General features: G+C 41.5%; 1 protein-coding gene across 2 annotated transcripts; it reads right to left on the bottom strand.

The window, feature by feature from the left end:
- Window positions 1-5,102: 5,102 nt before the first annotated feature.
- Window positions 5,103-27,540, bottom strand: Tfrc (transferrin receptor). Of its 2 annotated transcripts, none has more exons than XM_041673028.1 (19): window positions 27,438-27,540; window positions 22,775-22,833; window positions 21,892-22,093; window positions 21,377-21,575; window positions 20,490-20,639; window positions 20,187-20,289; window positions 18,664-18,777; window positions 18,195-18,293; window positions 17,786-17,925; window positions 16,541-16,698; window positions 15,430-15,549; window positions 14,178-14,263; window positions 14,006-14,069; window positions 12,462-12,529; window positions 11,619-11,677; window positions 11,404-11,485; window positions 10,621-10,842; window positions 8,819-8,959; window positions 5,103-7,766 (listed from the first exon to the last, which is right to left on the bottom strand). In XM_041673028.1, the coding sequence occupies exons 2-19, from the start codon at window positions 22,808-22,810 to the stop codon at window positions 7,524-7,526; spliced, it is 2,286 nt and encodes a 761-aa protein (XP_041528962.1). In that variant the 5' UTR covers window positions 22,811-22,833; window positions 27,438-27,540; the 3' UTR covers window positions 5,103-7,523. The 2 variants fall into 2 exon arrangements, with proteins under 2 accessions (XP_041528962.1, XP_041528963.1); XM_041673029.1 differs by lacking the exon at window positions 27,438-27,540 and adding an exon at window positions 26,917-27,027.

Genomic DNA, 27,540 nt, shown 5'->3' with positions numbered 1-27,540 from the left:
TATGATGTATAGTGTTCTGCCTGCATGTATGCCTGCAGGCCGGCAGGGGGCACCAGATCTCATTATATGGTTGCTAGGAATTGAACTCAGGACCTCTGGAAAAGCAGTCAGTGTTCTTAACCTCTGAGCCATCCATCACTCCAGCTCCATTTTGTATCTTTTTTTTTCATTTTTTTCTTTTTTCTTTTCTTTCTTTCTTTCTTTTTTTTTTTTGTTTTTTGTTTTTTGAGACAGGGTTTCTCTGTGGCTTTGGAGCCTGTCCTGGAACTAGCTCTGTAGACCAGGCTGGTCTCGAACTCACAGAGATCCGCCTGCCTCTGCCTCCCGAGTGCTGGGATTAAAGGCGTGCGCCACCATCGCCCGGCTTTTTTTCATTTTTTTATTAAAATTTTTTTTATTAAAAATTTCCGCCTCCCCCTTCCCTCCCCCCACTCCCCTCCCCCTCCCCCTCCAGTCCAAAGAGCAGTCAGAGTTCCCTGCCCTGTGGGTAGCCCAAGGTCCTTCCCCCTCCATCCAGGTCTAGGAAGGTGAGCATCCAAACTGGCTAGGCTCCCACAAAGCCAGGACATGCGGTAGAGTCAGAACTCAGTGCCATTGTCCTTGGCTTCTCAACAGCCCTCATTGTCCGCCATATTCAGAGAGTCCGGTTTTATCCCATGCTTATTCAGTCTCCATTTTGTATCTTATAGGATGAGTGAAGGATGTGTCTTCTGGACTTTCCCACGGTGGAGGAATAGGTTTTACACAGCGTACTCACTCCAGCAATTTCCCCAAGTCTTAAAAAAATCCCTTCATGCCGGGCGGTGGTGGCGCACGCCTTTAATCCCAGCACTCGGGAGGCAGAGGCAGGCGGATCTCTGTGAGTTCGAGGCCAGCCTGGTCTACAAGAGCTAGTTCCAGGACAGGAACCAAAAGCTACAGAGAAACCCTGTCTCGAAAAATCAAAAAAAAAAAAAAAAATCCCTTCATCAAGTCCAAACCTTGGGATACCAGGCATCTCCAGTTGCTTTTCAGTAGGCCATCTTTTGACAAAGGCTTTAGTCAACCAGCCAAAACCTTTTAACATCACTTTTTTTTTTAATATTTATTTATTATGTATACAATATTCTGTCTGTGTATATGCCTGCAGGCCAGAAGAGGGCACCAGACCTCATTACAGATGGTTGTGAGCCACCATGTGGTTGCTGGGAATTGAACTCAGGACCTTTGGAAGAGCAGGCAATGCTCTTAACCTCTGAGCCATCTCTCCAGCTCCCTTAACATCACTTTTTAAAGAAGATTTATTTATTATGCATACAGTGTCCTGACTGCATATATACCTGCAGGCCAAAAGAGAGCACCAGATCTCATTACAGACGGCTATGAGTCACCATGTGGTTGCTGGGAATTGAAGTCAGAACCTTTGGAAGATCAGCCAGTGTTCTTAACTGCTAGGCCATCTCTCCAGCCTTTAACACCATTTTTAACTATGCAAACTTCCATATTAAACCTAGAATCTCCATTTAGAGGGCCCATATCAATAAACTCAGCCTGATCCAGTTTTATGTTCTTTTCCCATTATCCCACACCCTTAAAGTCTATTCCTACATGGACTACACTTTCTACCTCCCCTCTAGGAGCCTGCGTAGCCTTGAGTCTGGTTATAGGTCTAGAGGCGGACTATTGGTGGGTCCTCAGGGACATCAGTATTGTCTAGTCTGATATCTCAGACAATGAAGGATTAATTTCCTCAGGCAAAGGCTGGGGGGGCAATACTTCAGAAGTTGGGTATGTATCCTCTGCAGAGGGTGGTGACTTCTTCCGCAGGTGAGCTAAAGCCTTGAGAATCCGGGAATTCAGTCCCCAGCCTCAGGAGGGTCTTCCACAGGTCTCTATCTTATTACAGCATCCCGTTCCTCACCAGTCAGTGCTCTCACTTTAACGACCGACACCCTCCAAGGCTGTCACTTGAAATTTTGTTTTAGTTCCGCCAATCCTTCTGGGGGTTTTGGTTTGATTTTCTGAAACAAGCTATGTGGCTTCTGTAGAGATTCTCTTTCAGGGCACACTTAGAAGCCTTTAGATTGTCTCTGTGTATCTGGAGCCTGGTCCATGTTATCAGAGCTCATTGTTGTGCTTTCTTATCCTGAGATGCTAGAAGCTGGTTGATTTTAACATGGAGCTCATGCTTGTCCTTAATCATTTTATCTGGAGATGCTAGAAGAAATAAGTCAGCATCATTATTTTCCTAAATTGTCAAATGTGCTATGCATGCAGCCACCTTATTCCTTGCCTCTCACAATAGGTGAATCAGGATAATCAAGTGCATTTGTCTCAGTTTGTTCTCCACGCTTCTAGGAGAGGCTTCAGTAACTGCAGGTGTTGGCCTCCTGGAAGCTTGCCAGTACTAGACTGACAGAAACAAAGACCCTGCCTCAACAAGGTAGAACTTCCGAACGCTGTCCCCTGACCTCCACGTGAACATGTCCACACATTCTTTCTTCTACATCACTAATAGAACCAGAGGCAGCAAAATAACTGAACAGACATTGTCACCTTGACAGGACTTAGTCACACCTGGATGTTATCCATGAAACAATTTCCTGAGGTTACTTGGAGGGAAGATCTATCATGAATGTGGATAGCATTATCCTATGGACATTGTTGAAAATTGATTTATAAGGAGAGAGGGAAAAGCCAGCTGTTGCTACAATTCCTTCGCTAGGGGAGATGCAAGCATCAAGGTCCAGACCACAAACTGTGATACCATTTCATCAAAGTTCACTCTGGAGACCAATGAGTTTATTTGGTTTGGTTACAGAGCATAGGTGATAAGTTACTTACTGGAGGCCACACCAGGAGTCTATACCCAGCAGAAATGACTTTCCTATAGAGCCATAGATCTATAGTAGTCTCACCCCAAGGCCACCTGTAGTTAAGGCACAGTCGCAAAGGTTGTTGGGGGCTGTTGGAAACTCCAATGGCTCTTCCCAGCTCTCCTTGAGAGGATGCTGAGATGGGCTGATCTTTTCCAAGTGAGCAGTTTAATGCTACAAGATGGTGGTTGTCCTGAAGGATACTCCTATGTGCCATTCTCTTCAATTTCTTTCTTTTTTTTTTAAGATTTATTTATTATGTATACAGTATTCTCAGTATTGTCTGCATGTATGCCTGCAGGCCTGAAGAGGGCACCAGATATCATTACAGATGGCTATGCACCACCATGTGGTTGCTGAGAATTGAACTCAGTACCTCTGTGATGTGGGAGTGTCATATATCAATCTGTATATTTCATTGGTTAAGCAATAAAGAAACTGCTTGGCCCTGTGGGTGGAGTAAACAGAACAAAATGCTGGAAGGAAGAGGAAGTGAGGTCAGACTCCACAGCTCTCCTCTCGGGAGCAGACGCCTGAGAGAGACGCCATGCCCTGCTCCCGGGATGAAGCTCCGACCCAGGATGGACATAGGCTAGAATCTTCCCGGTAAGCGCACCTTGGGGTGCTACACACAGATGATTAGAAATGGGCTGAATTAATATGTGAGAATTAGCCAGTAAGGGCTAGGGCTAAAGGGCCAAGCAGTGTTTAAATGAATACAGTCTGTGTGTTGTTATTTCGGGCATAAGCTAGCCATGCAGGCAGCTGGGGTGCTGGGAACGCAGCCCCGCCGCCCCTATTACTACACCTCTGGAAGAGCAGTCAGTGCTCTTAACCTCTGAGCCATCTCTCCAGCCCCAATTCAATTTCTATTATTTATTTATTATGTATACAGTATTCTCAGTATTCTGTCTGCATGTACACCTGCAGGCCAAAAGAGGATACCAGATGGTTGTGAGCCACCACATGGTTGCTGGGAATTGAACTTTGGACCTTTGGAAGAGCAGGCAGTGCTCTTAACCACTGAGCCATCTCTCCAGCCCCCCCCCCTTTTTTTTTCTTTGGTTTTTCGAGACAGGGTTTCTCTGTAGCTTTGGAGCCTGTCCTGGAACTCCCTTTGTAGACCAGGCTGGCCTCGAACTCACAGACATCCGCCTGCCTCTGCCTCCCAAGTGCTGGGATTAAAGGCGTGCACCACCACCGCCCGGCTCAGCCCTCGTTTTTTGAGACAGGGTTTTTCTGGGTAGCCATGGCTGTCCTAGAACTCACTCTGTAGACCAGGCTGGCCACTGATGGAGGAAGGTCATTGGCTAATAAAGGAACTGCGTTGGCCCATTTTATTGGTTAGAGGATAGGTGGGAGGAGTAAACAGAACAAAATGCTGGGAGGAAGAGGAAGTGAGCAGAGAGACTCCACCGCTCTGCTCTCGGGAGCAGACGCCTCAGGGAGATGCCATACTCCCAGCTCCCAGGCAGACACACGCCATGAAGCTCGACCCAGGATGGACTAGGCTAGAATCTTCCCGGTAAGACCGGTGCTCACCGATTATTAGAGATGGGTTGATCGGGATATCAGAATTAGCCAGTAAGGGCTAGGGCAGAAGGGCCAAGCAGTGATTAAAAGAATACAGTGTCTGTGTAATTATTTCGGGGCATAAGCTAGCTGGGCAGGCGGCTGGGGTGCTGGGGACACAGCGCCGCCACCCTTATTACTTCAGGCCACAAACTTGGAAATCCATCTGCCTCTGCCTCCCAAGTACTGGGATTAAAGGCATGCACCACCATCTCCTAAATGGCCTCCACTTAACAGGAAGCATTATCATCACCTTATGCTCCTACCACACCTCTCTTCCTTATGAGATTTGCCTCAATGGCAGTTAAGAATGTGGTGAAAATTTAGCACTTTAGGAATGCAGCTGAAGTTTTTAATGGAATAGACTTAGAACACTTTTCTATCTTATGTATATTACCTGCATATATGCCTATGCATAGGTACTCAGTACCTGTGGAGGCCGGCCATCAGAGCAACAGATCTCTAGGGCTGGAGTCGTAGGTACTTGTAACCAATCTTTGTTGCTCTGGAATCTTTCTAAATACACTAAAGACAAGGAAGTAAATCAGAGTGTCTACCTAAAGAGAGCAATAATGTAACTGGTCTTTGGGTGATCATGCTGTGTAACTACCACCCTGGTGTGAGGTTGATAGTGGGGGAGGGATATGGCAGTTATGAAAGAGTCTGACAACGCAGTATGTCCAAGCACTTTATTAAGTCAGGTAAAGAATCTTCACATTGCTACACACCGGCTGCATACATTTATAAGGGTGTCTACAAAAATGGCTGAGCGTAGGTTGGCAAGCCCATACTTCAAAGGACATTCAAAAGCTAACACAGTAAAGGTCATGCAAATCCTAAAGCAGTGAATCATGACGACGCTCACTCTATTCTTACCAAAATCTACTGTTTTAACCAGAAATAACCTGATGAGTAACAGGCTATTACTCATCAGATAACATTTACCCAAGATTACACCTCACCAACGTACTGCTTTGGTTAGAAACAACCCTTATCATGGAAAATGCTATTTTTATTAAAGAGACTATGGCAAAACCCATGCCCTTCATGTGCCTTGAAATCCCATTATGGTTACATATGATTCTCAAGTATCAGTACAAGAGAAACACTGCGAAGATTAAAGGAGATGGGTGAGGCTGTAAAAAACCTGCGATGTAACTTAGGTGAGTGGTGCCAAGAACCTTGAGACCCTAGTGACTCAAGCGGCAGCTTTGCAAAGCTGATCTGATCAGATGCAGATGGCTAACTAGTCCTTGTCAATGTAACCTTAAATCTTGTTTCATCTACATAATTTAGTCGTCATAGTGACAGACAGGTACATCAAGATCCTTTTGCAAACTCTGTTTCCCAACACCCTTTATTTCCTACTCCCTACCTTCCAAAATTCCCTTAAACCAAAACTGGACTCAAATCTGCTTCAACTATGTTTAGGAATTAACATGCAAATAAAGGAGATAGTTACATCCCTATATCACCAGCAGACATTACAAATGTACGCTTCTATTCCGTAAGACAAGAAAACCTTAGAAACCAGAGATAACAAAACACCCACATTAAATTGAAAAGAAAAATCTTGAAGTAGTGATTTTATTGTATAGCAGTTGAATTTCCCAAATGTTTAATGACCACAAACGTTTCTGCAACTAAAACTAAGGAGTTACAAGTTGAGAATTCATGTTAGATACTAACGATCTTCAAGCTTTGAAGATGTCATTGCATGAAGAAAATTATGGGAAACACTGTTCCCGATAATTATGTACACCCTTAGTGTAACATATGGAGATCACTGTCTCCGATATAGACACTGTGGTAGGCAAAAACTACCTTGTTCTTTATACATTATGGAAGACACTGCTCCCGATAATGTGAGATAAGTTTGTGACAAAGGTACTGGAAATTTTGCAAAATTGAATTTGAGTTACATCTTGAATAAATTGAGCTGTAAAATTTTGCAGATGTAAGTCCTTTAAATGGCATTATCTTTTAACTTGGCCACAACTCACTGCACCTAGGAGAACTAACTTTTTCTGGATAGTAAAAGTCTAACTGGATTATGATGAATCTCTTGTTACTTTCAGTTCTCTTCTAGGTCTTAACCTGTTGGCTTGTGACTTTCTCCTAAACCCGCAAGTGCTGACCATTAGTGCAAAACTTCCAGTATCTGTTGGGTCCTATTAGCAGATGCTGCTTTATTAAAAGAAAACGACAGTATAACTGTCATAATTATGGAAGGCACTGCTTCCGATAATTATCTTCTATAAAAAAAAAACACTATTTATAGTGAACTCTGTCACTGATAAATAAATAAATATCTCAGTGCCAAAATGATAGAGTTTCCCCCAAAGACTAACACTTTGGCCAAAATTTGGCAGTGTGTTCTTTAAAGTCTGACAAACTGAGTCTAAAACTTGTTCTTTTTTAGAAAATGTTGAGAAAAACAAAGAACTAAAGACTACTGGGCAGATGTCAGTGGAGAGAACGTGACATCGTTGGCTCCTGGTTTCCCATCACAAATAAGGTTAACCAGTAAGGCCTATGCCTGCAGTAAGCGGACAAACTCCCTTTTATCAGCAGGACCTATGTCAACCCCGCTGGCAGAAGCAGTCCTACCTCTTCTGAAAGTAACTGTCTAGTTTAGGGAACAGAAACCAGCTAATCCCAAGAGCACATAGTTTATCTGGAGAATCCCAATAAGGATCAGATGAAGGCGGGGAGCAAACACTCCCAGCTACCACAATGACCCTCAACATCCATCGTCCTCCCACCTCCAGAGATACTAGCCAATACCCTCAGGACTGAAGAAAGCAATGTTTTCATAACTGGTTCCCATTTTCATGGCCATGACGCAAACTGGAAGTTATTACAAAGGACTCAAAATTCTAAAGATAATCTGAGGCGATATCACGAACATCAAGTGTTATCCACTGTAATAACTTCAAGTGTAGGTCCAACCCTGCACTAAAAGCTGCTGCCTAAAGATATTTAGTATCAAGACGATTGGGTAGAATTGTAACATTAGATTTGAGCTCTAATGAAAATTTAGCACAACCAGTACATGTCTAGAAACAGACTACCCTGTTCTTATTTATGTTACACTTAAAACTCATTGTCAATATCCCAAATGTCACCAGAGAGGGCATTTGCAGCTCCCTGAATAGTCCATGTAGCTAGGGCCAACTGGTTTCTGAAGAGTGTTTCATTAAAAGCACTCATATTTCTCTGACGAAGCTTCAAGTTCTCCACTAAAGCTGAGAGAGTGTGAGAGCCAGAGCCCCAGAAGATGTGTCGGAAAGGAGACTCTCTGGGAGACACGTAGGGTGACAGGAAGTGATATTCCACCTAGAAAAGAGACAAAACAGCTGTGACGTGACTCATTCTCCTTTCAAATTCTAACTCCCTCTGGATGAGACTACTGGGAACTCAGCTACATCACTGCCTTCTAAGTCTGACGACAATTTTTGAGGACAATTTTGAATGGAGATATTTTTTTTTTAATTAAAAAATTTAATGTAGCCAGGCAGGGCACACTAACCACCTGCCTTGGGAGGCAAAGGAAGGTGGACCTCAGGACTGTGTGGTCTAGAGTGAGTTTCATGACAGTTAGAACGACAGTGGGACCCTGTGTGCGTTGTATGCCTGGGTATGCATGCCACACAGTGGGGTCAGCTCTGTCACCTTTACAGTTCTCAGGATCTACCTTAGGTAACTAAGTTTGCAAAGTAATTGCTTTTACCTACTGAGGTGTCCCTTTGTTTTTGGGGAGGTTGTCTGAGACAATGTCTCACATTATAGTTATACTTGACCTGGAATTTACTACGTATGCCTCCAACTCAGATCTACTTGCCTCAGTGTTAAGACTGTAACAATACACCACTACGCCCAGCCTAATTCCTAATTCACATAAGTCTCTGAAACTGACTAGGATGCTTAGTAAGGCTCTACTCATGGCCAACACTTATTAAAGATTTCTTCGAAAAATTGCTAAGGTTGGACTGCAGAGATGGCTCAGTGGTTAGAAGGTTAAGAGCACTTGCTGCTCTTATAGGACCTCAGTTCACATGGTAGCTTCAAACTCTCTAACTCCAGTTCCATGGTTATCAGAAAAATCTTCTAGCCTTCTCCAATACCAGGCCCATGCAGCTGTACATGTATGTACAAGTAAGCAAAACACGCACATAAAACTCATTACCACTGAGCTCTGCTGTTCCTAAAGCATAAAACAAGATAAATGTCTTATATTTCTAGGTTTGATTTTGATCATCTTATAACTTAAAATTTGTGTTCAATTCTAAAGCAACTAAGGATGCTACGCCCCCAGTGCTCCCCACTTTTAGAGCATTGCTAACTAAAACTACCTAATTCAGTTCCTTCTTTCCTAAGAGCACACTTACTTTCATAATACGGTCATTGATCTCCCTCATGAAAAATCTGTTTGTTTTCTCAGCATTATGGAAATCAGTCGTTAGTCTAGATGTAGCACGGAAGAAGTCTCCACGAGCAGAATACAGCCACTGTAGACTCAGATCCATCGCCTGTCAAAGATAAGTCAAATTGTTCATTAGATGTTATACTTCTTTAAAGGCAGGGGTCACATATTCAATAGCCAGCTCTCATTATGGTTGCTCTGGCGGACCCTACAGCCCCAGGCGATCTTCCTACCTCATCTTCATGAGTACTGGAATTAGACATGAGCCATCTCACCGACTACAGAAATTCTATTTCTAAAGATGTTACTGTATGTATCTTCCCAATTAGGCTTGACAATTATTAATTATAAAATAAGCAATTCATGTAAATTTAAGATCCCAAACACTATACTTCAGCTCCTTGAAATCTGAGGCCCTATAAACTACAGTAATAAATTAATCTTAGAGCCAGACAAGCTAATTCAATTATCTATTTTTTGGGAGGGTGGGTTTCGAGACAGGGTTTCTCTGTGTAGCTTTGGAGCCTGTCCTGGAACTAGCTCTGTAGACCAGGCTGGCCTCAAACTCAGAGATCCGCCTATCTCTGTCTTCCAAGTGCTGGGATTAAAGGTGCGCGCCACCACCTGGTTTCAATTATATATTCCTAGCCTCATAAAGAAACTATTAAGAAATTCAAAATAATTAAGAAAAAGTTTCCAGTTTCATTTCCCTACAAGGGGAACTTCTAACACTTTGATTTGGTAAATTCCATGTTCTGAACAGTTTATTTCAAAAAAGCCATCATAATTAAGATTCAGTCATTATTTTGAAGGGGTTTGACTCCTATTTCTGGGAGAGGCAGAAGCAGGCAGACCGAGGCCAGTCTAGTCAACAGTGAGAACCAGGCCAGCCAAAAGCTGTACAAAGAGACACTGTCTATAACCAAAAGGTTTATCTAGCCAAGTACTATAATGGAATCTACTGTTGTGGAGTAATCTTCTGTACACCGTGAAGATGTGCTGCCATGATCTGTTGAATAAAAAGCCGAATGGGGGAGATGATGCAGAGGTTAAGAGCACTGACTGCTGTTCCAGCAGACCTGGGTTTCATTCCCAGCACCCACAGGGCGGCTCAGCATAGTCTGAAAAGCCAGTTTCACCCCACATGAAAGTTCTGCACATACATGGGGCCAAAACACCCATACTAATAAAGCTGATTGACCAATAGCTAAGCAGAACTTCTGAGCAGAGAGAGACGTTAGGGAAGATGAAGCTAGGCGTACCATGAGGAGTATACTAAACTAGATACAAGGTAAACCAGGCAGTAGTGGCCCATGCCTTTAGTCCCAGCACTCAGGAGGCAGAATCAGGTGGACTGAGGCCAGCCTGGTCTACAGAGGGAGTTCCGGGACAGGCTCCTAAGCCAGAGAAACCCTGTCTCAAAAAACCAAACACTCCACACACACACACACACACACCAAAAAAAGAGAGAGAAAAAAAAAAAAGGTCTCCATGTCATTTTTGCGGGCTGGCGGTCCTGAGGAAGGTTACTATAATCCATGCTAAAGGAAAAACAAAAAGTTGCTGGAAAAACTCAAGACCTGAAGGTTGAGGCAGAGGATTATCCCAAGTTCAAGGCCAGCCTGAGCTACAGCGAGATTCTCTGCTTCAGAAAACTGCATGCACGTACACACAAATGAGTTACCAAAAGCTGGAGAAGTAGCAAGAAGGGTAAAGGTACTAAAGTAGAGTAAAACAAAAGCCAGTTAAAAAATAACAGTAGCTTACCTTGATATCTGCTCTGAACTGGTTCAGATCCTTCACAAATGACAGTATTTTGTTGTTATACATATCATAATCCAGGTTCAGTTCAACTTCATGGGTGAGTTTAATAATGAACTGACCGGCCACTTCTGCTGCTGCACGAACCATTTTGTTCAGTTGAGGAATTTTCATAATCAATTTTTCATAAGTATCCAAAGGAGTGCCCAAGTAAGGATAGTCCTCATTCTAGAAGAGGAAGAAAGGTCTTGTCTTTGTACTGGTGAGGGCTAAGAGTGGAGGCCTTACCTTCTAGGTTTACCATCAGTCAGAAGCATGGACACTCAGGTTCTATTCCCAGAACCCAATGGTAACAAGTTGTCCTGACCCCATATACACCAGGCCAAACATGCGACAAACAAAATAATTGTGTTTCTTAAAAGAGTAAAAGAAACTCTAGTCATGTCAATCTCCAGATCAGGTGTTTCATTAGTCCCTAGACTTTCCAAAATGATTCAAGTCACTTGGGTTCTGGCCTCCACTGATAGCTACTAATTTTGTTTGTTCTGCTTGGTTGGCCTTCAGTGCCTTCTTACTGGCTCTTAGGAAGACAATGTGATCAGTTCAACATTGTCTTATATTTACCTTATACTTGTTTGGTTGTTGCTAAGAGAACATTTCAACACCTAGAATACTTAATAGGTATCTAAAATAATTACAAGGTTAAATAACATTAATATTTTAAATGAGAAATTTGGTTTCAGTTATTACAGGATCTACTGAAAATGCTGCTGAGTTCTTCAGTCTTACCTCACAAAACCAGAAAGAAACTGCTGGGATCCCAGAATACGCAAGGAAAGGGAGAGCAGCGTTGTCAAGGGAAAATTTCTCACTGCGAGGAGAACAAGGGCCATCTTTAGTATCCCGAAACAGAGACCTACCAGGCACTTCCCACTTCCCTGATACCCAAGGTCCACCTACAGGGTAGGGTAGGCTTACAGCTCCATCTACTTATATCAACTTACACTTTGCTGATCCAATTGGTGTCTCGATATAGAGATCTCCCATCAAGTGGATGCTTTACCTGTAAAACGAGAAATAGTCCATTAAAACCTAATTTTTCTGCACATTTCTTTCCTCTACAAATACTTAAAATCTGTTCTCCTGTGGGCTACACTATCAGTCCCTTAGGAAGGGTAGATTCTCTCCTGAACACCTGACTTTCTGCTTTCTTTCTTTTGATAGTCCTTAACTACATCTTCTAGGCTGCATAAACTACTTTTTAAACCCTCTCTAACCTACATAAACATTCCTGTCTTCTTCCTGCTCACTTCTCTGTAGCACAAGTTAGACTGCCAGGCTAACCAGCATGCGTACTATCTTGTCTGAGAGCCTAAATCGACCCACACATCCCAAAGGGGAAAGTCAATCTATCAGTTGCTTCCCTCCATCTTTAATCACTCCAACATTCTCTTCAACTGCACTGGAGAGATCCACTACTCTGCAAATATTCTCTTCAATGTATTCTTTCCTCACTCAAAACTGACATAATTGCCTTTCCCCAGTAGGTACTGTCTTGGGTATTTCTCAAGTACTTCTGAATCTTCCTTAGAATTCTGACTTACAATCTCTTGTAAGTGCCTACAACAGTTCAGGCCTGAAGGCAATAATCCTAAAGATGTATTCAGAGAATCTTTCATATACTCCATCTCTCAATTCAGTAGACTTAGGATCAATAAGCCAAGAACATGACTAATACTGCTTTAGAATTTACTTTCAATTCCTACCATTGGCTATTGATCATGTTTTTGGTTTCTTTTTTTTTAATTAATAAAAAGTTACAAAATTTTGCAACTAGGTATACTCACGTCCTGCATTGTCTTCCCAATAAGTGTATATAATAGAGGGCTGGCAGAAACCTTGAAGTTGCTAGTGCCTATAAAGAAATTACTTTAATATTTTCCTCTGTCTACACAAGCAATTTTCAGATAGAATTCTAAAGACAGGACCTATACAATAACTATTAGTAAAGTAGAAATTTAGGTTAGGAGTCAGTGTAGTAGCATATACCAACCCCAGCACACTCAGGATGCAGAGGCAGGAAGATCTTTGAGACCAGCCTGGTCTACAGAGTGAGTTCCAGGACAGCCAGGGCCACACAAAGAAATTCTGTCTCAAAACAAAACAAACTTACGAGTCAAGTAAAGTTAAGAGATTTTTTCTGTTTGGCAGTACTGGGGTCTGACCCCAGTACCTTATGTTCTACTACAAAGTCGTATCTCAAGATAGTCTCAATATGTAATTTTTTTTTGTTTTTGAGACAGGGTTTCTCTGTAGTTTGAGCTGCCAGAACTCGCCTTGTAGACCCAGTTGGCCTCAAACTCGAAGATCCACCTGCTTCTGTCTCCTGAGTGCTGGAATTAAAGGCATGCACCACCATGCCTGATTTATACCTGCATTTTATTTTAATTTTTTTAAAGATTTATTTATTATTTATTAGGTATACAACATTCCTTCCATGTACACCTGCACACCAGAAGGGGGCACCAGATCTCATTACAGATGGCTGTGAGCCACCATGTGGTTGCTGGGAATTGAACTCAGGACCTCTGGAAGAGCAGCCAGTGCTCTTAACTGCTGAGCCATCTCTCCAGCCCCCATACCTGCATTTTAAATAGCCTTAATCTTAACACTTTTATTGAATCCCCATCCAATTTCTGAGACAGCTCAACGGATAAAGATATTTGTGGCCAAGCCTGAAAACCCGAGTTTTCAGAAGACCCACATGGTGGAAAGGAGAGAACAAACTGTCAATTATCTTAGATGTCCACATACACACAAATACAAAATGAATCCACACTCTCTCCAAAATTAAATTAAAAACAAAAACTCAGGGGGGCTGGAGAGATGGCTCAGAGGTTAAGAGCATTGCCTGCTCTTCCAAAGGTCCTGAGTTCAATTCCCAGCAACCACATGGTGGCTCACAACCATCTGTAATGAGAACTGGTGCCCTCTTCTGGTGTATAGGCACACATGCAGGCAGAACACTGTATACATAATAAATAAATATATATTAAAAAAAAACAAAACACAAAAACTCAGTTGTGGTGGTATAAACCTTTAATCCCAGCACTCAGTAGGTAGAGGCAGGAGGAGCTCTGGGTTCGAGCCCAGCCTGGTCTACGGAGTGAGTTCCAAGACCAACAGAACTCCACATAAAAACTAAAAACTAGAAAAAGGGAGTGTGGGAGGAGATGGCTCAGTGGTTAAGAGCATCGCCTGCTTGTCTAAAGGCTTACAACTATCTATAATGAGATCTGGTGCCCTCTTCTGGACCGCAGGCACACATGTAGGCAGAATACGACACACACACACACACACAAAACCCAAAAAACTAGGAATGGATGCTTACCAAGGACAACTTTATCCAGATTAATATAAGTGAAAGCTTTTAAATGCAGAGATGAAAGGTATCCCTAGAAGAGAAGTGATAATGTTAATATACTCATACCCATCATGTACACATTAATAAGCATTAACCTATCACAGACAGCTACTGTAAGGACCCACTACTTATGGAATACCTCTAGCCACTCGGTGGCACCAACAGCTCCGAAGTCTCCTGCACTCCAGCTGGCGAAGATAATGCTTCTGCTGGGTTTAAACCCACCTGGAAATGGACAAAAACTTAGGTTCACCTTTTGAGTGGTTACAGGCAGGTGGGTAACTAAAGATAAATTCAAGATTTAAAAACCCAATTAAGGACAAAATCTTAAATAATCTTTGTAGGATAACAACTTTATACCATTTTGAGTACATGGCATGGCAAATTATTAGTGGTTACTCCCTTTGTCTTTAGTCCCTTACTTTTAACCTCTGAAGTTTCTGAGTTGCAGGGTTGAGGTATGTGTGTGTATCCTCTTTGAGGACAATCTGCTTAGAAGCAAATCACTTAAAATATGAATTATTTACCTTATTCTCAGACTATCTACCTTGTTCACTTTAAAGTCACAAGCAACCCCCTGCTTTAGGCTCCCAATTAACTGGAACTACGATGGCATCACACCAGACTATACCTATAAGTTTCAAAAAGTGACAACTCCTTAGGCAGTCCATGTTCCAGTCTGCCAACTACCCTATTAACATAGTCACTTTAGACCTCAATTAAGAATGTAAGATATTTGCTTGTAAGCCTGTGTAGCAAGGTACCACAACACAAGAGAATGCCTATCAAGTAGAATTATGAAGATGTTAACCTTAGCACATTATATAAAGGTATGGGTTATTTTCAAGTAAACGCCTTATGAGTCATGTTAGATTTAGTTTATTTTTCTGTACATGTTGAACTAAGAATTATGGCTTATACTAAATACTAATATAAATACTAAATATAGCTTATACTAAATAATAAGTATCAAGGCTTATACTAAATACTTTTCAATTTCAAAGAACTAGATGATTGCTAGTTCAATGAAGATACTTCCTGGAGAAATATTTAAAATAAAGAAGTCAGTGAAAACTGCCATAGGCGAACATAAGATGTCTACGGTGGTCGTATGTACACCCTAAACATGTCTGGATCACAGGTTAAAGTCAGCGATTAAATGCAGAATGTAACTGCTAGGATGACATGGAACTCACACTTATTTAGCTAGTTTTTGGGCAGGGTTTCTCTGTCTTTGGAGCCTATCCTGGAACTAGCTCTTGTACTAGACTAAGCTGGCCTTGAACTCAGATCCTCCTGCCTCTGCCTCCCAAGTTCTGTCATTAAAGGTGTGCACCACCACTGCCCAGGGGAGCTCACAATATTTTAAAGTCAAAACTTTTCTACTGTACCTCTTGAAACCATATCTGAGAATACTTGGGCAAGTTTCAACAGAAGACCTGTTCCCACACTGGACTTTGCAGCACCAGGACCCCAGGCATCTCTCTGGGCGCCTACTACAATGTAACGGTCTAAAAAGACAGAAAAAGGAAACAATTATACTGTTTTATTCTGAGACAAGGCCTCACCAAGTAGCACAGACTGGCATCCAATTTTGATGATTCTCCCACCCCCGCATTCTAGCACTGGGATTATAGGTGTGCTACCATGTCCAGCTTTGTGTGTGTGTGGTTTTTGTTTAATTTCAAACTGGTTCTATTAATGAAATCTAAAATGAGCATGCTAACTACGAAGGATAAAAGCCTAATGTCACATGACTTAGGATTCCGGGGATTAAAATTTACAGGACAATTACTGATACTCTTTAAACACATCAGCCACTTAACAACCAAAATCCAAGAACTTCCCTTATTCAATAAGTGACTGTTTAATGCAGTCTACCCCAGGGACTATACCCTGTTCACTAATCTAGTTACGCTGCTTTTATGCTATATGGGCAGAATTGGATAGTTTCAGACCAGGGTTCAAAATACATGATATAGATCATGTACATGATCCCTTGCAAAAATTACTCTTCTGAAAAAAGGAAAACATTGCTTACTTATAAAGCAGAGCTCCTATCCATTAACGGTTAGTTTTAATAAGATGATATCACAAGGCTTTGTTATCTTCCAATGCTTTTAATTCTAAATAATTAGCTCTAGTGGGGAAGACAGCACAGTAGAAAACTGTTTGCTGCCAAGCCCGAGTTCAGTCCCTGTGAGCTCAATCCCCAGGACCGACACAGACATGACTCCTGCAATCTGTCCACTGGCGTCTGTGTGGCACTCATACATCCACACACACGAGAGGAAGTTACCTGATGCTGAACTCTGGCCCTCTGCACAAGCAGACATGGTCAGATAGGTATAAGTACACAAACACATATATGCAAAATTCCCTTTAGGGCAAACAAGAGTTAGTACTGCATAAAAGCAAGTCAAGCTTTTTTTTTTTTTTGTCCCCTTCCTTCACTAGGCACCTAGAGTAAGCAAAACACTAAGATCAAGGCAGGGTCTGTACCTGGTTCCTCAAAACCTTTAATAACTCCAAAGATGTTAAGTATTCTTATTTCTTTCAGTACGTTGTTTACACTGAGTTTCACATTTTTATCCTGGGACAGTTTCAGCCTACACGAAGAATCTATGTTCCAACTAGTAGGACAGTTTCCTTCCATGTTTCTAGAAATAGAAAAAAGGTATTAGCATTTTGAGCCAGTAATTCTTTCTCTGATTTAGAAATCTGTAATCTGTCCAGAAAGGTTCTGCATTAAAGGACACAGCTATGGTTACTTTGCATTAAAAATAAATGCTAAGATGGATCCATAATGAAAGTCTTAGCAATCTGTTAGTGTATTTTCATGTTTCCCAACCCTTCCACTAACAAAGGTATTTTGTATCCTTACAAAATACTCAGATGCTGATTTTAAAGCTCTTTACCTAGCCAATGTCATTTATTACAGGTTCTCAATATGTCTGACTTACAGAAATAAGTCCCTCGGTACAATAGAGTATGATGGAGGGGAGGACTCCAAAGAGACAAGTGTTGGGTAGAACAAGTTATTGCGAATCACCAAACACTGAGACTTTTAGGATTGATTCTGAGCCACCTAGTGCTTCACGAAGCCCTCACATAAATAAAATGCTCCTTATCTGTGACCACTCTATTCACTAAAATGTATTTTAGTTTTCCAACTAAATTGAAGAAACAAGAATAGAGGGGTTAGCATAACTTGTTGTACAATAAGCAAGAGTTTGAAAATGGGTTTAAGTAACAAGTCTACCAAGTCAAGATAAAGTGCAATGATTTTTGGAAAGGATCTTGTCAAGTCCTGGTTGGCCTGGAACTTGCTATATAAATTTGGCTGGCCTTGACCTCAGCAATCCCTTGCTTCTGCACCCTGAGTGGTGTGATTAAAGGTGTGTACTACCAGGCACACCTATAGAAGTATTACCATAAAGCAGCTGGAAACTCACTAGAATAATTCTGTGCAGCAAATGAACATTCAGAATGGTTGGTTACACATGGATTTTAGATGTCAGGTCCAACAGGATCCAACATATTTTCTATAGTAACTGAGTCCCTTATCAAGATCCCTTTACCAAGGAAATTGTTTTTCATCTATACACAATAACAGTTAACTATCCCTAAACTTCCAAATGTAAACTTTCTATAGCCAACTCTTTTTAGGTTTATTTAACCAACTTAGGCTATTAGCATTCTTGCATAATTAGAACCTCACCATACTGAGTTTTCAGATGCACTTACTGAAACAGCTTTTCCGCAGCCTCTCTTGAGATTGTCTGAACAGGGATAGCAGGCAATCCTGATGACTGAGATGGTGGAAACTGAGTATGGTTGAAAGATGGAAAGCCAGGTGTATATGGGTCACCAGTTCCTAGATGAGCCTAGTGAACAGAGAATAATTAGTTCTATCCACTTACTCAAGTTGCCTGTAAGGCTCAGATATGGTCTGAGGTTAGAGCCCAAACTATTTATTGACCAAAAGCCTCAAAGTCTAAGAATTTTTATAAAATGTAGCTTAAAAAATACTGCATCAAAAAAAATTTCCAATTTGAGGAACTATTAATAACATATTCAGTAATTATCTTCTTCCTGCTAAGTCTCCAGAGAGGATCTAAGAAAGCACAGCATATCCAATGCAGGGACAACTCACATGTCCAAACAGTGGGAGGTTTGCCTCCACAACGGGAAACTTAGTTTGGTCCATGTAGATCAGGACACCAATCGCATTAAAGCTCTGGGCATTCGCAACCTAAGAAACAGAGAAAAGCGGGACATGAAAGTCTGCTCATACAAAATGAAAATCACACATACTGGAATTTATGCTAAAAGGCAAGCTATTAGAGAGGAATCCTCACCAGGGAAGAGCACAGCAATTAGTAATACAATGTTAAACAGTCAGCTGCAAATGTACATACAGCAATTATGACTAAGCAAGCTGTATTTCTCTATTTAGGCACACACACACACACACACACACACATACACACACACAAATTTATACAAGAGGCCATGAATAAAGAACAAGGAAAGGCATATAGGTAGGTTTGAAGGGATGAAATGGAAGGGGGGAAATAATCCACAAAAATAGTAAGACTAGTATATTTAAAACCCATACTTACCTTTTCTGCAAAAGTGATTCCCCCTGCTCTAACAATCACTAAAGATCCATTCACAGCATAATTTAAACCTTCAAAGTCCTTTTTAGTGCCAAAATTAGCATGGACCAGTTTACCCTAAAATAAAGACATTAGGTTTAGTGAGGATCAATGTATCAATATCACTATAATCTGACAAACAAATCCTAAGATAAGAAACAAGGGAGGGTGTGCATTAATTTCAGCACTCAGGAGGCAAATGCAAGCGGAGCTCTAAACTTGAGGCCAGCCGTGTACAGAGAGTTCCAGGACAGTCAGAGCTACAGAGGAGCCCTGCTTCAAAAACACCAAACAAACAAAAAAACAAAAAAGAGAAAGAAATGGAAAACAATAAGGGGACAGAAATCAAATCCCCAATTGACAGGTTTTTCTTCTTTCTTTTTTTTTTCCTGAGACATGGTTTATTTGTAGCTTTGGAGCCTGTCCTGGAACTCAGTGTGTAGACCAGGCTGTCCTTGAACTCATAGAGACTCTCCTGTCTCTGCCTCCCAAGTGCTGGAATTAAAGGCATATGTCACCACCGCCCAGCCCAAACCTACGGTTTAAAGCAAAACCTAAATAGCATTATTAGAAGTAAAAACCCAACATTTCTAGCCTTATGCTTTATACTTTATTCTGCCTTTACATTGCTTCAGCTATGTCTAGGGTAAAGACACCAGGATAAACAGAAACAGGTAAGGCACGGACGCATCAATTACATGTTTCCACACCAGAATCTCAAACAGTTGAAAACATATAGGAATAAATTGTGTGTGTTTGGAGGTCAAAAGACAACCTAAGGTATCCAAGGTAACTGAGCTCTTCAGTTTTTCAGCTTGACAGAAGTCAGTCATCTGAAAGAAGAGACTGAACTGGGGAAATCTTCCTTGCAGGCATGTCTGTGGACCATTTCCTTGATTTATGACTGATGGAAAAGATTTAACAAGGTCTTTCTTTAGTTAGGTGGGAGCTGGCTTGAATGTGTGCACATGAATTAGAGCCATGTAATGGGAACAGGCTGAGCAAGAGTTAGGACAGTAGTTCTCCCTGTGGGTAGAGGCGACCATTAGAAACAGATATTTACATTACACTTCATAACGGTAGCAAAATTACAGTTATGAGGGGTTGGAGAGATGGCTCAGCGGTTAAGAGCATTGCCTGCTCTTCCAAAGGTCCTGAGTTCAATTCCCAGCAACCACATGGTGGCTCACAACCATCTGTAATGAGGTCTGGTGCCCTCTTCTGGCCTTCAGACATACACGCAAAAGAATATTGTATACATAATAAATAAATAAATATTAAAAAAATTACAGTTATGAAGTAGCAAAATAATTTTACGAATTGGGGGATGCCACAAAATAAGGAACTGTATTAAAGGGACACTGGATCAGATTTAAGGTCCTTGGAATTTATTCTATGATAATGGAGGTTGTAGATTAGGTACCTCAGTTAATATATACCGGACATCTAGTTTCCTTAGAGACCAGCAAACAGTCACATGTACTCACAGTAACTTCTGCAGCCTTACTGTATGCCACATAACCCTCAGGATTCTCCAGCAGGTACAAGCCACCATTTGTATTTATTATGGTCACTGAGTTTTGAGCAACACTAAAATATAATAAAAAAAGTTTTAGCCATTCTTGAAGAAAAATTCAAGAGCTTTAATACATAGTATTTGATTTGCATTGATTGGCTTAAGGAAACTGATGTCTAAATCTTAACCTCATCTTTCATTCTAAAAGTCTGATCTACTGAACATATATATCTGAAAGCGGTTATAATAAGCTACTGTATGTATTTCAACATACCTGCCTTTCACCTGAATCTTCACATAATGTTCATCTCGCCAGACTTTGCTGAGTTTAAAGTCACGGAACTGATTTTCAACGTAGTAGGCAAGATCTTCATCTTTTTGAGATCCAGCCTCCCGAGGGATGTATGGAGTCTGGCTCAGCTGCCTGCAAGAAAAAGTCTTTAGTTTTGTTTTTCAGATGGGGTTTCTATGTAGCTGTCCTGGAACTCAGAAATCAACCTGCTTCTGCCTTACAAGTGCTGAGACTAAAAGGATGCACCACCACCACCAGCCAACTAATAAGTTTCTGCATTAAAATATCTATTTTAAATAAATAAGGATCAAACAAATTGCTTTAAAAACATCCTTCATATTCAAGATAAATGAACTATGATTCAAAACTGCTGGATTAAACCGTTACAGAGAGAAATAAAATGTACCAATGCCTTAAGAACATATTCCTTCAAGCTTGTTTTAAAAACAAAAATTAAGGGGCTAGAGAGATGGCTCAGAGGTTAAGAGTACTGGCTGCTCTTCCAGAGGTCCTGAGTTCAATTCCCAGCAACCACATGGTGGCTCACAACCATCTGTACTGAGATCTGGCGCCCTGCTCTGGCATGCGGGCATACATCGAGGCAGAATGTTGTATACATAATAAATAAATAAATAAATAAATATTAAAAAAAAACAAAAACAAAAATTACCATGAAGATCCCATTAAAAACCCCAGCCTAACTTTTCTTGCAGACCTGGAGAAGCAAGTCAAACAGCTTGCAGTATCAATGAACACTCGAAGTACTGTACTGCGACCGCACACATACAGATACAAATCAAGAACATTTTTAAAGAGGGCTACAGAGATGGCTGTGGTTATAGCACTTCTTGCTTTTTTGTTTTGTTTACCTGATGGTGTCAGTGAACTCTATGGCGTCCAGTTTCTCTGACAACAGCTTTTTGACGTCAGCCCAATACAAGCGAGCAGATTTAGGAATGTCTTGTTCTATTTCAGAGTTTTCTGAATAGCCAGTCTCCGTTTCTGCCAGTTTCACACAGTCTTTCTGTTCTACTCGTTTACAGTAGCCCAGGTAGCCAATCATAAATCCTAAAGACAGAAGTTGTAGAGCTAAATTCAGACTTAGGTTCTAACTTATCACCGAAAACATCACCTTCTAATTAAATTCTAAGGGTGTAAAAGAACTACCTGAGTCTCAGTTTTATGGAATTTTAAATTACTACAATAGCCATTATTTTATACAGTGACCTGTTCAAGACATGGGTGAACACCTTGATGTACTAGAAGCTATCCCTGGAACCATTCTAAATAGCCTATGTATATTCCTAATATAAAAAAATGTACAAAGTATCTATCACCTGGCCTGAAATAAGGCCTTTTTGAATTTCTTAAAATATATTCTTACCCATCAAGAAAAAGATGACTATTACAACTGTCCCAAAGCAGAGTCTTCCATTAAACCTTCTGGGTTTCCTGACACCGGCCTTCATGTTATTGTCCGCATTCTCCTCTTCATCCACAGCCAGTTTCATTTCCACATGACTGTTGTCTCCATCTACTTGCCGAGCCAGGCTAAAGCGGGTATACGACAATGGTTCCCCACCAAACTGGTATTTTTTGAAAAGGAAAGGAAGTGATACAAAAAGTATGAATGAATTACAAAGTTTGGTCATAATATACTATGTATGACATACATAAGGGAAGCTTTCCAACATACTCTTCTCTGTGCCCAGTTCTGTCATCGGCAGATGAAGACTAGCCAACAGATTTTCCCAGGGTTTCTAGTTTGTAAGTTTGCTATAACCTTTTTAAATTAATTTTTAAAAAAAGAGATGGGGTTCTCACCACGTTACTCAGACTGGCCCAGAACTTGGAGGCCAAGCAATCCTCGACTCAACCTCCAGTGCAGCTGAAACTATTGGCACACACTTTAGTTCCACCTAGCTACGTAACTCCCAAACAGCCAACGCTACCCTATCCTTAGAGTATTTTCCTACTTAATCTTAATTGAAACTGAACATCTTCATATATGGGTTTTGTGATACCTATCTCTATTCTCAGCACTTGGGAAACAAAGGAAGACTGAGTTCAAGGACAACCTGAGACACAGCGAGACCCTGTCTCAAACATGTGAAACCAGAGCATGCCTTTCTTATGTGGGATCTGTTATTCCTCAAGACTACTAGTCAGATAAAGGAATGCCTGGTGGGAATTTGGGGTGTTCTTTCTGTACACTGAGTGAAGTCAAGTTCCTCTACTGCATTTTTACAGATGGATGGAAATCTTACCAAGTTAGAGATTGCTGATCTGGCTTGATCCATCATTCCGAGCCGCCACAAGGAAGCACCTAACATTAGAACAGAGAAATATGAGATAGAGCTCACTGCATCAGATTAACGAAGGACTTCCATTCTATGTTAATTATAATATATCAAACTTAATCCTAGATATCACCTTTCTTGAAAAGCTTTGTGTTTATTGAATTAGAATCTCACTATGGAGTTCTAGCTGGCCTTTAACTGGGATCCTACTCTATCAACTTCTCAGAACTGAGATTACAAGGACAACCATATCATCTGCTTCCTAGACATTAACTAAAGTGTTTATAATTACCGACAACCTATTTAATGTAATCCTTGCCTGATGCTGCACTGAAGTGGACAGCAGAGGAAAAGCTAGAAAGGATAGGACTGGGACAAATAAGAAATCTTATGAATAATGTTATTAGATCCAGGGAGTGTGATAATGTATTAAATCACTGTTCTTAGATTAAAAATTGAAGAACTTAAGAATTAAGAGTCATATCAACCAGGTAATGTGCACACATTCAATTCCAGCAGCACTTGGGAGACAGAGACAATTCTGAGTTTGAGCAGCCAGCCAGGGCTACACAGAGAAATCCTGTCTTGAAACACACACAGAAAAACCAAACAAACAAACAAACCCCCCAAAATATAGGATAAAAAACTAGTTAGAATACCATCACTATTAAGTGATGTTTAAGTAACAAAAAAAAAAAAACAAACAAACAAACAGACAAACATAAAAACAGAGGTGGCAACCCCTTTCAATTTTACCAAGTCGCCCAAACTGTCCTTGAACTCATGACCCTTCTGCTTGTCTGCCTCCCACATGCTCGGACTGCAGGTGTGTATCGTGCCCAGATAAATGATTATTAACTTGGTATCCAAAGGGACTAATTCAAAGACAAACTACCACCTGAAAAAAAAAATCAAAAAACACAAAAACTAGGAGAATTAAGTCAAGACTTTCATTCTCTAATAGTCAGGTCTGGTAACACAGGCTATAATCACAGCACTTGGAAGGATGGAGGATGGTGAGTTCAAGGCCAGCCTGAGCTATAAAGTAAGACCCTGTATCAAAAGAACAAAAAAACCACGCTGGCTGTGTATTGGGAGGTTGGTGGTGGTGCATGCCTTTAATCCCAGCACTTGGATCTCCTGAGTTCGAGTCCAGCCTAATCAAGTCTATTCATGGGGATCTTGAATCCCCATGCTTTGATGATTAGACCATGTGCAAGTGATCTCATACATGTTCTCAGAAGCACAATCTCTTGCCCCTTCTGTTACTAAGTTTATCACTACACTGCACCAACAAACCCAATTGCTGGAGCCAGAACGAGAAGGCCCCACCCTGAGTCAATTTCAACCATCTTTTCTAGGAAAAACAGCTTCCACTTTAACGCTTGTGTGAAATAGCCACCTTAAATTACTCTAGTCTAGTCTTGAGCTGGCATTTATTTAGCTTTGAAATTCTGGAGATCCAACCAAGAAAGGACACTTTATCCATGCTAAGTCCTCTACTGCTCACCATTAATGTGATAACACATTTAATTAAATAAATGACCTAAATAAGACTGAACATTTTGAGTTTGAAGAAAACAGACTGATGGTATCAACGACTAAATTTGGCTTTGTATTATAACCCAAGTACATATTTTCCCCAAGAAATGTGTTATTTTTATTTAATCTACAGAACCAAATTTTTTGTTTGTTTGTTTGTTTTTGAGACAAGCTTTCTCTGTAGCTTTGGCTGTCCTGGAACTAGCTCTTGTAGACCAGGCTGGCCTCGAACTTAGAGATCCACCTGCCTCTGCCTCCCAAGTGCTGGGATTAGAGGTGTGTACCACCACCACCTGGCCAGAACCAAAATTTAACAACAACAACAAAAAATCATAGCCTTTAATCCCAATACTGGATAGAAACCCTGCCTTAAAAAAGCCAGAAAAAATTACCTTGGGAAATTCCCATTTACCCTCATCACTAAACTTGCATTTGTGAACACTAGAGCAGTTCCAAAACAGCCATGAAGTGCAGACCTCAGGGAAGATAAACCCAGTTAGTTCTTAAGTTTCATACGGAAAACTTCACTCACTTAAAATCTCACACCAGCATGGCTCTATTTATTTATTTATGTTTTTGGAGGCAGTGTTTCTCTGTGAAGAGCCCTGGCTGTCCAGGACTCACTCTGTAGACTCGCCTGCCTCTGCCTCCTGAGAGCAGAGCACCCGTGTCCAGAAACAGCTTTCTAAGAACCTCTTTTGAATTTTCTTCCAAGCTAAAGCACTGAATCTACATTCTGCAAGCACGGCAGAGACATACACCAGCGAAAATACCATTCCCACTCAAAGCTGGTAGCTGTGGAAGGGCCACGCTTAAATTAGCAAAACAATTTTCATTTGCCTTATTATTCCAAGATGTCACCAATGCCAACAATCTTTGGCAAGAGAAAGTTAATCTTAATTTTCACACATTATTTACTTAGACATCTTTTTTCACAAAGATTAGGAAAGCCATTTAATCCTAATGATTTAAAAAATAAGGTTTTACATATTTTGATCCATGATCTTAACTTTGGGCTGTGAAATGGTAGATAAGCGAAGATATTAGCCAGACTAATCACAAACCAAACCGACACACGATTACCTTGAAATCTACTTTCAGCCATTTTATAACCACGGCTCTGTAATTAATACAGGGAGGTTGGGTGGGGTGGGGCAAAGGCAGAGTGAGATACCAAAATATTATTTCACATATCCATAGGTTAGGGTTAGGGTTCTCACAAGCACACTTCATTAGATAAATGCCTTTCAAAACCTTTGTGCTCACATAAAAGGAAGTTCCTCTGAGGACCTGAGCCAGATCTTCCTTCCCTTTTAAGTTCATGTCCACTATCTTCAAAATTAGATAGCACAAGTCCCTGACTTTACCCAGTCTTTTCTGTTGATATTTAAAAAACAAAAAATACTAGTCAAAGTTGTAAATACTTAGAATGACTTGTCAAGAGATGGCTCGTTTCTGCTTTTTATTTGTCTTTAAACAGGTTCTTACTCTTCAGCCTGGCTGACCTCAAACTCAATAATCCACCTGCCTTGCCCAAATGCTGGGATCAAAGGTGTGTGCCACCATGCCCACACATTAAGGTCTTGGTTAAGAGCCCAACTTTCCTGGGTGTGGTGGCACAGGCCTTTAATCACTTTTAAACACTCTGCTGCAGGAGTAGGTGTATCTCTGAGCTCCAGGCTATACCATCCCTTGAATTCAAGTGTGACTTTCACTAGAGAAGTCTCTACGGGCTTGAAATGAAAAAGCAATCGAGGAAATAAAGCTAGCAACCCAAAGGTCAGAACCACTTGGGGGGGTCAATCAAGTTCATTTTGTGTTGCACTCTGGGAGAGAAGGAACTCCACAGTCCCACAAAGCCAGAGGTTCATTTTCAATAATTTCTGCCGTGGTTTAATTCAAGGTTAACCTTGTTCCATTACAGATAAGCACATTGCCTAGCCTTGGGGAGGCAATTGTTAGCCAGACCTGATCTCTACCCAGAATCAACAGACTAGGGTCAACCCACCATTCCTTGACAGCATTCCCTTAAAGCATATAACCCTTTGAAAAAATATGATAAAGTATGATATCGGATTCCTGTATAAAGCAGAGTTTTACATAATCCCGAATCAAAAAACAACAACAAAAGGAGGATCCACACTGGCTAAATTCCATTTTCTTTGTAGATAAAGCCCTGAATCAACTTAAATGTCTTTTGTCAAAGAGGTCATATTTCACAGCTCGGAGCCAACTGCATTAGCCATTTAGTATTCTAAATTCATCTAATCCTAAAGATATCAGGTAGCCGAGAATTTCTGTAACACGACTGTTTCCCATTTAAATTCTCATACTTTAAAAAAAAAAAAGCAAAGAAATCCAGTCCACTGGATCATTTCATTTTAAGCACGGGACAAAGTATATTAACTGACGACTCTGCAAAAACAATTTTCTTACCCTCATTCACTATTTTAGAGCTGTCCAACACTGTGAGCACGCTGACTTTTCTACAGTTATTTCTAAATAGCTCTTACAAAAATATCTTATTCCCATAGCTTGAGGACTGCTAGCGACATTCTTAGTATTACCTGCAATGTTTATATCTATTCTGCCCTGGAAAATGAGATTCCACACGCACTGCCAAGAGGCGGAGAGCCTGGCAAGAAAGACCCTGGTGGTGCCGCAGCTCCAATGTGCGGTTCTTGGAACCTCTCTAAGTGCCCAGGACACTAGCGACCGAATAGAGAACAGCTTTGTCCTTTTCAGCTGTCGACGCCCGCCTGCGAGGAGCCCCAAGGTCACCCACGTACCCCGACAGCCGTTCCCTGGGGCGACTTCCTGGAGCAGCCACCACGTGTTCCCAGCGGAACGGGTCTGCGCTGCAACGCGGTGGCCCTTTCACTCTCGAACCCGCGGCCTACGACCGCCCTGCAGCGCCGAGCCGGAGGACGCAGGCTACGGCGGCTCCGCACCCACCCCGCTGCACCTGCAAGCCCCAGCTCCGCAGCTCCTCGCAGCCTCCCCGCCCGCCAGCCCCGACCTCTCGCCCCAGTCCGCCCGCCGCACGAGGAGCACGAGGCTCCGGGGCGCTGACAGGCGCGTCACTCACTCTGAGGCTCCTCCGCAGTGGCCGAGATCACCGGTCGCGCGCCGCACGCCTTCTGCCTCGACCGCGGTCTCCTCGCCGAAGCTTATAGCCCGGTCCCGCCTCC

Source organism: Microtus oregoni, unplaced genomic scaffold (assembly GCF_018167655.1).
Source record: "Microtus oregoni isolate MIOR12 unplaced genomic scaffold, Mior012 000023F_ref0000262, whole genome shotgun sequence".
Taxonomy (NCBI): domain Eukaryota; kingdom Metazoa; phylum Chordata; class Mammalia; order Rodentia; family Cricetidae; genus Microtus; species Microtus oregoni.
Note: the sequence above shows the minus strand (reverse complement) of the source record. Positions and strands in the feature narration are given on the sequence as shown.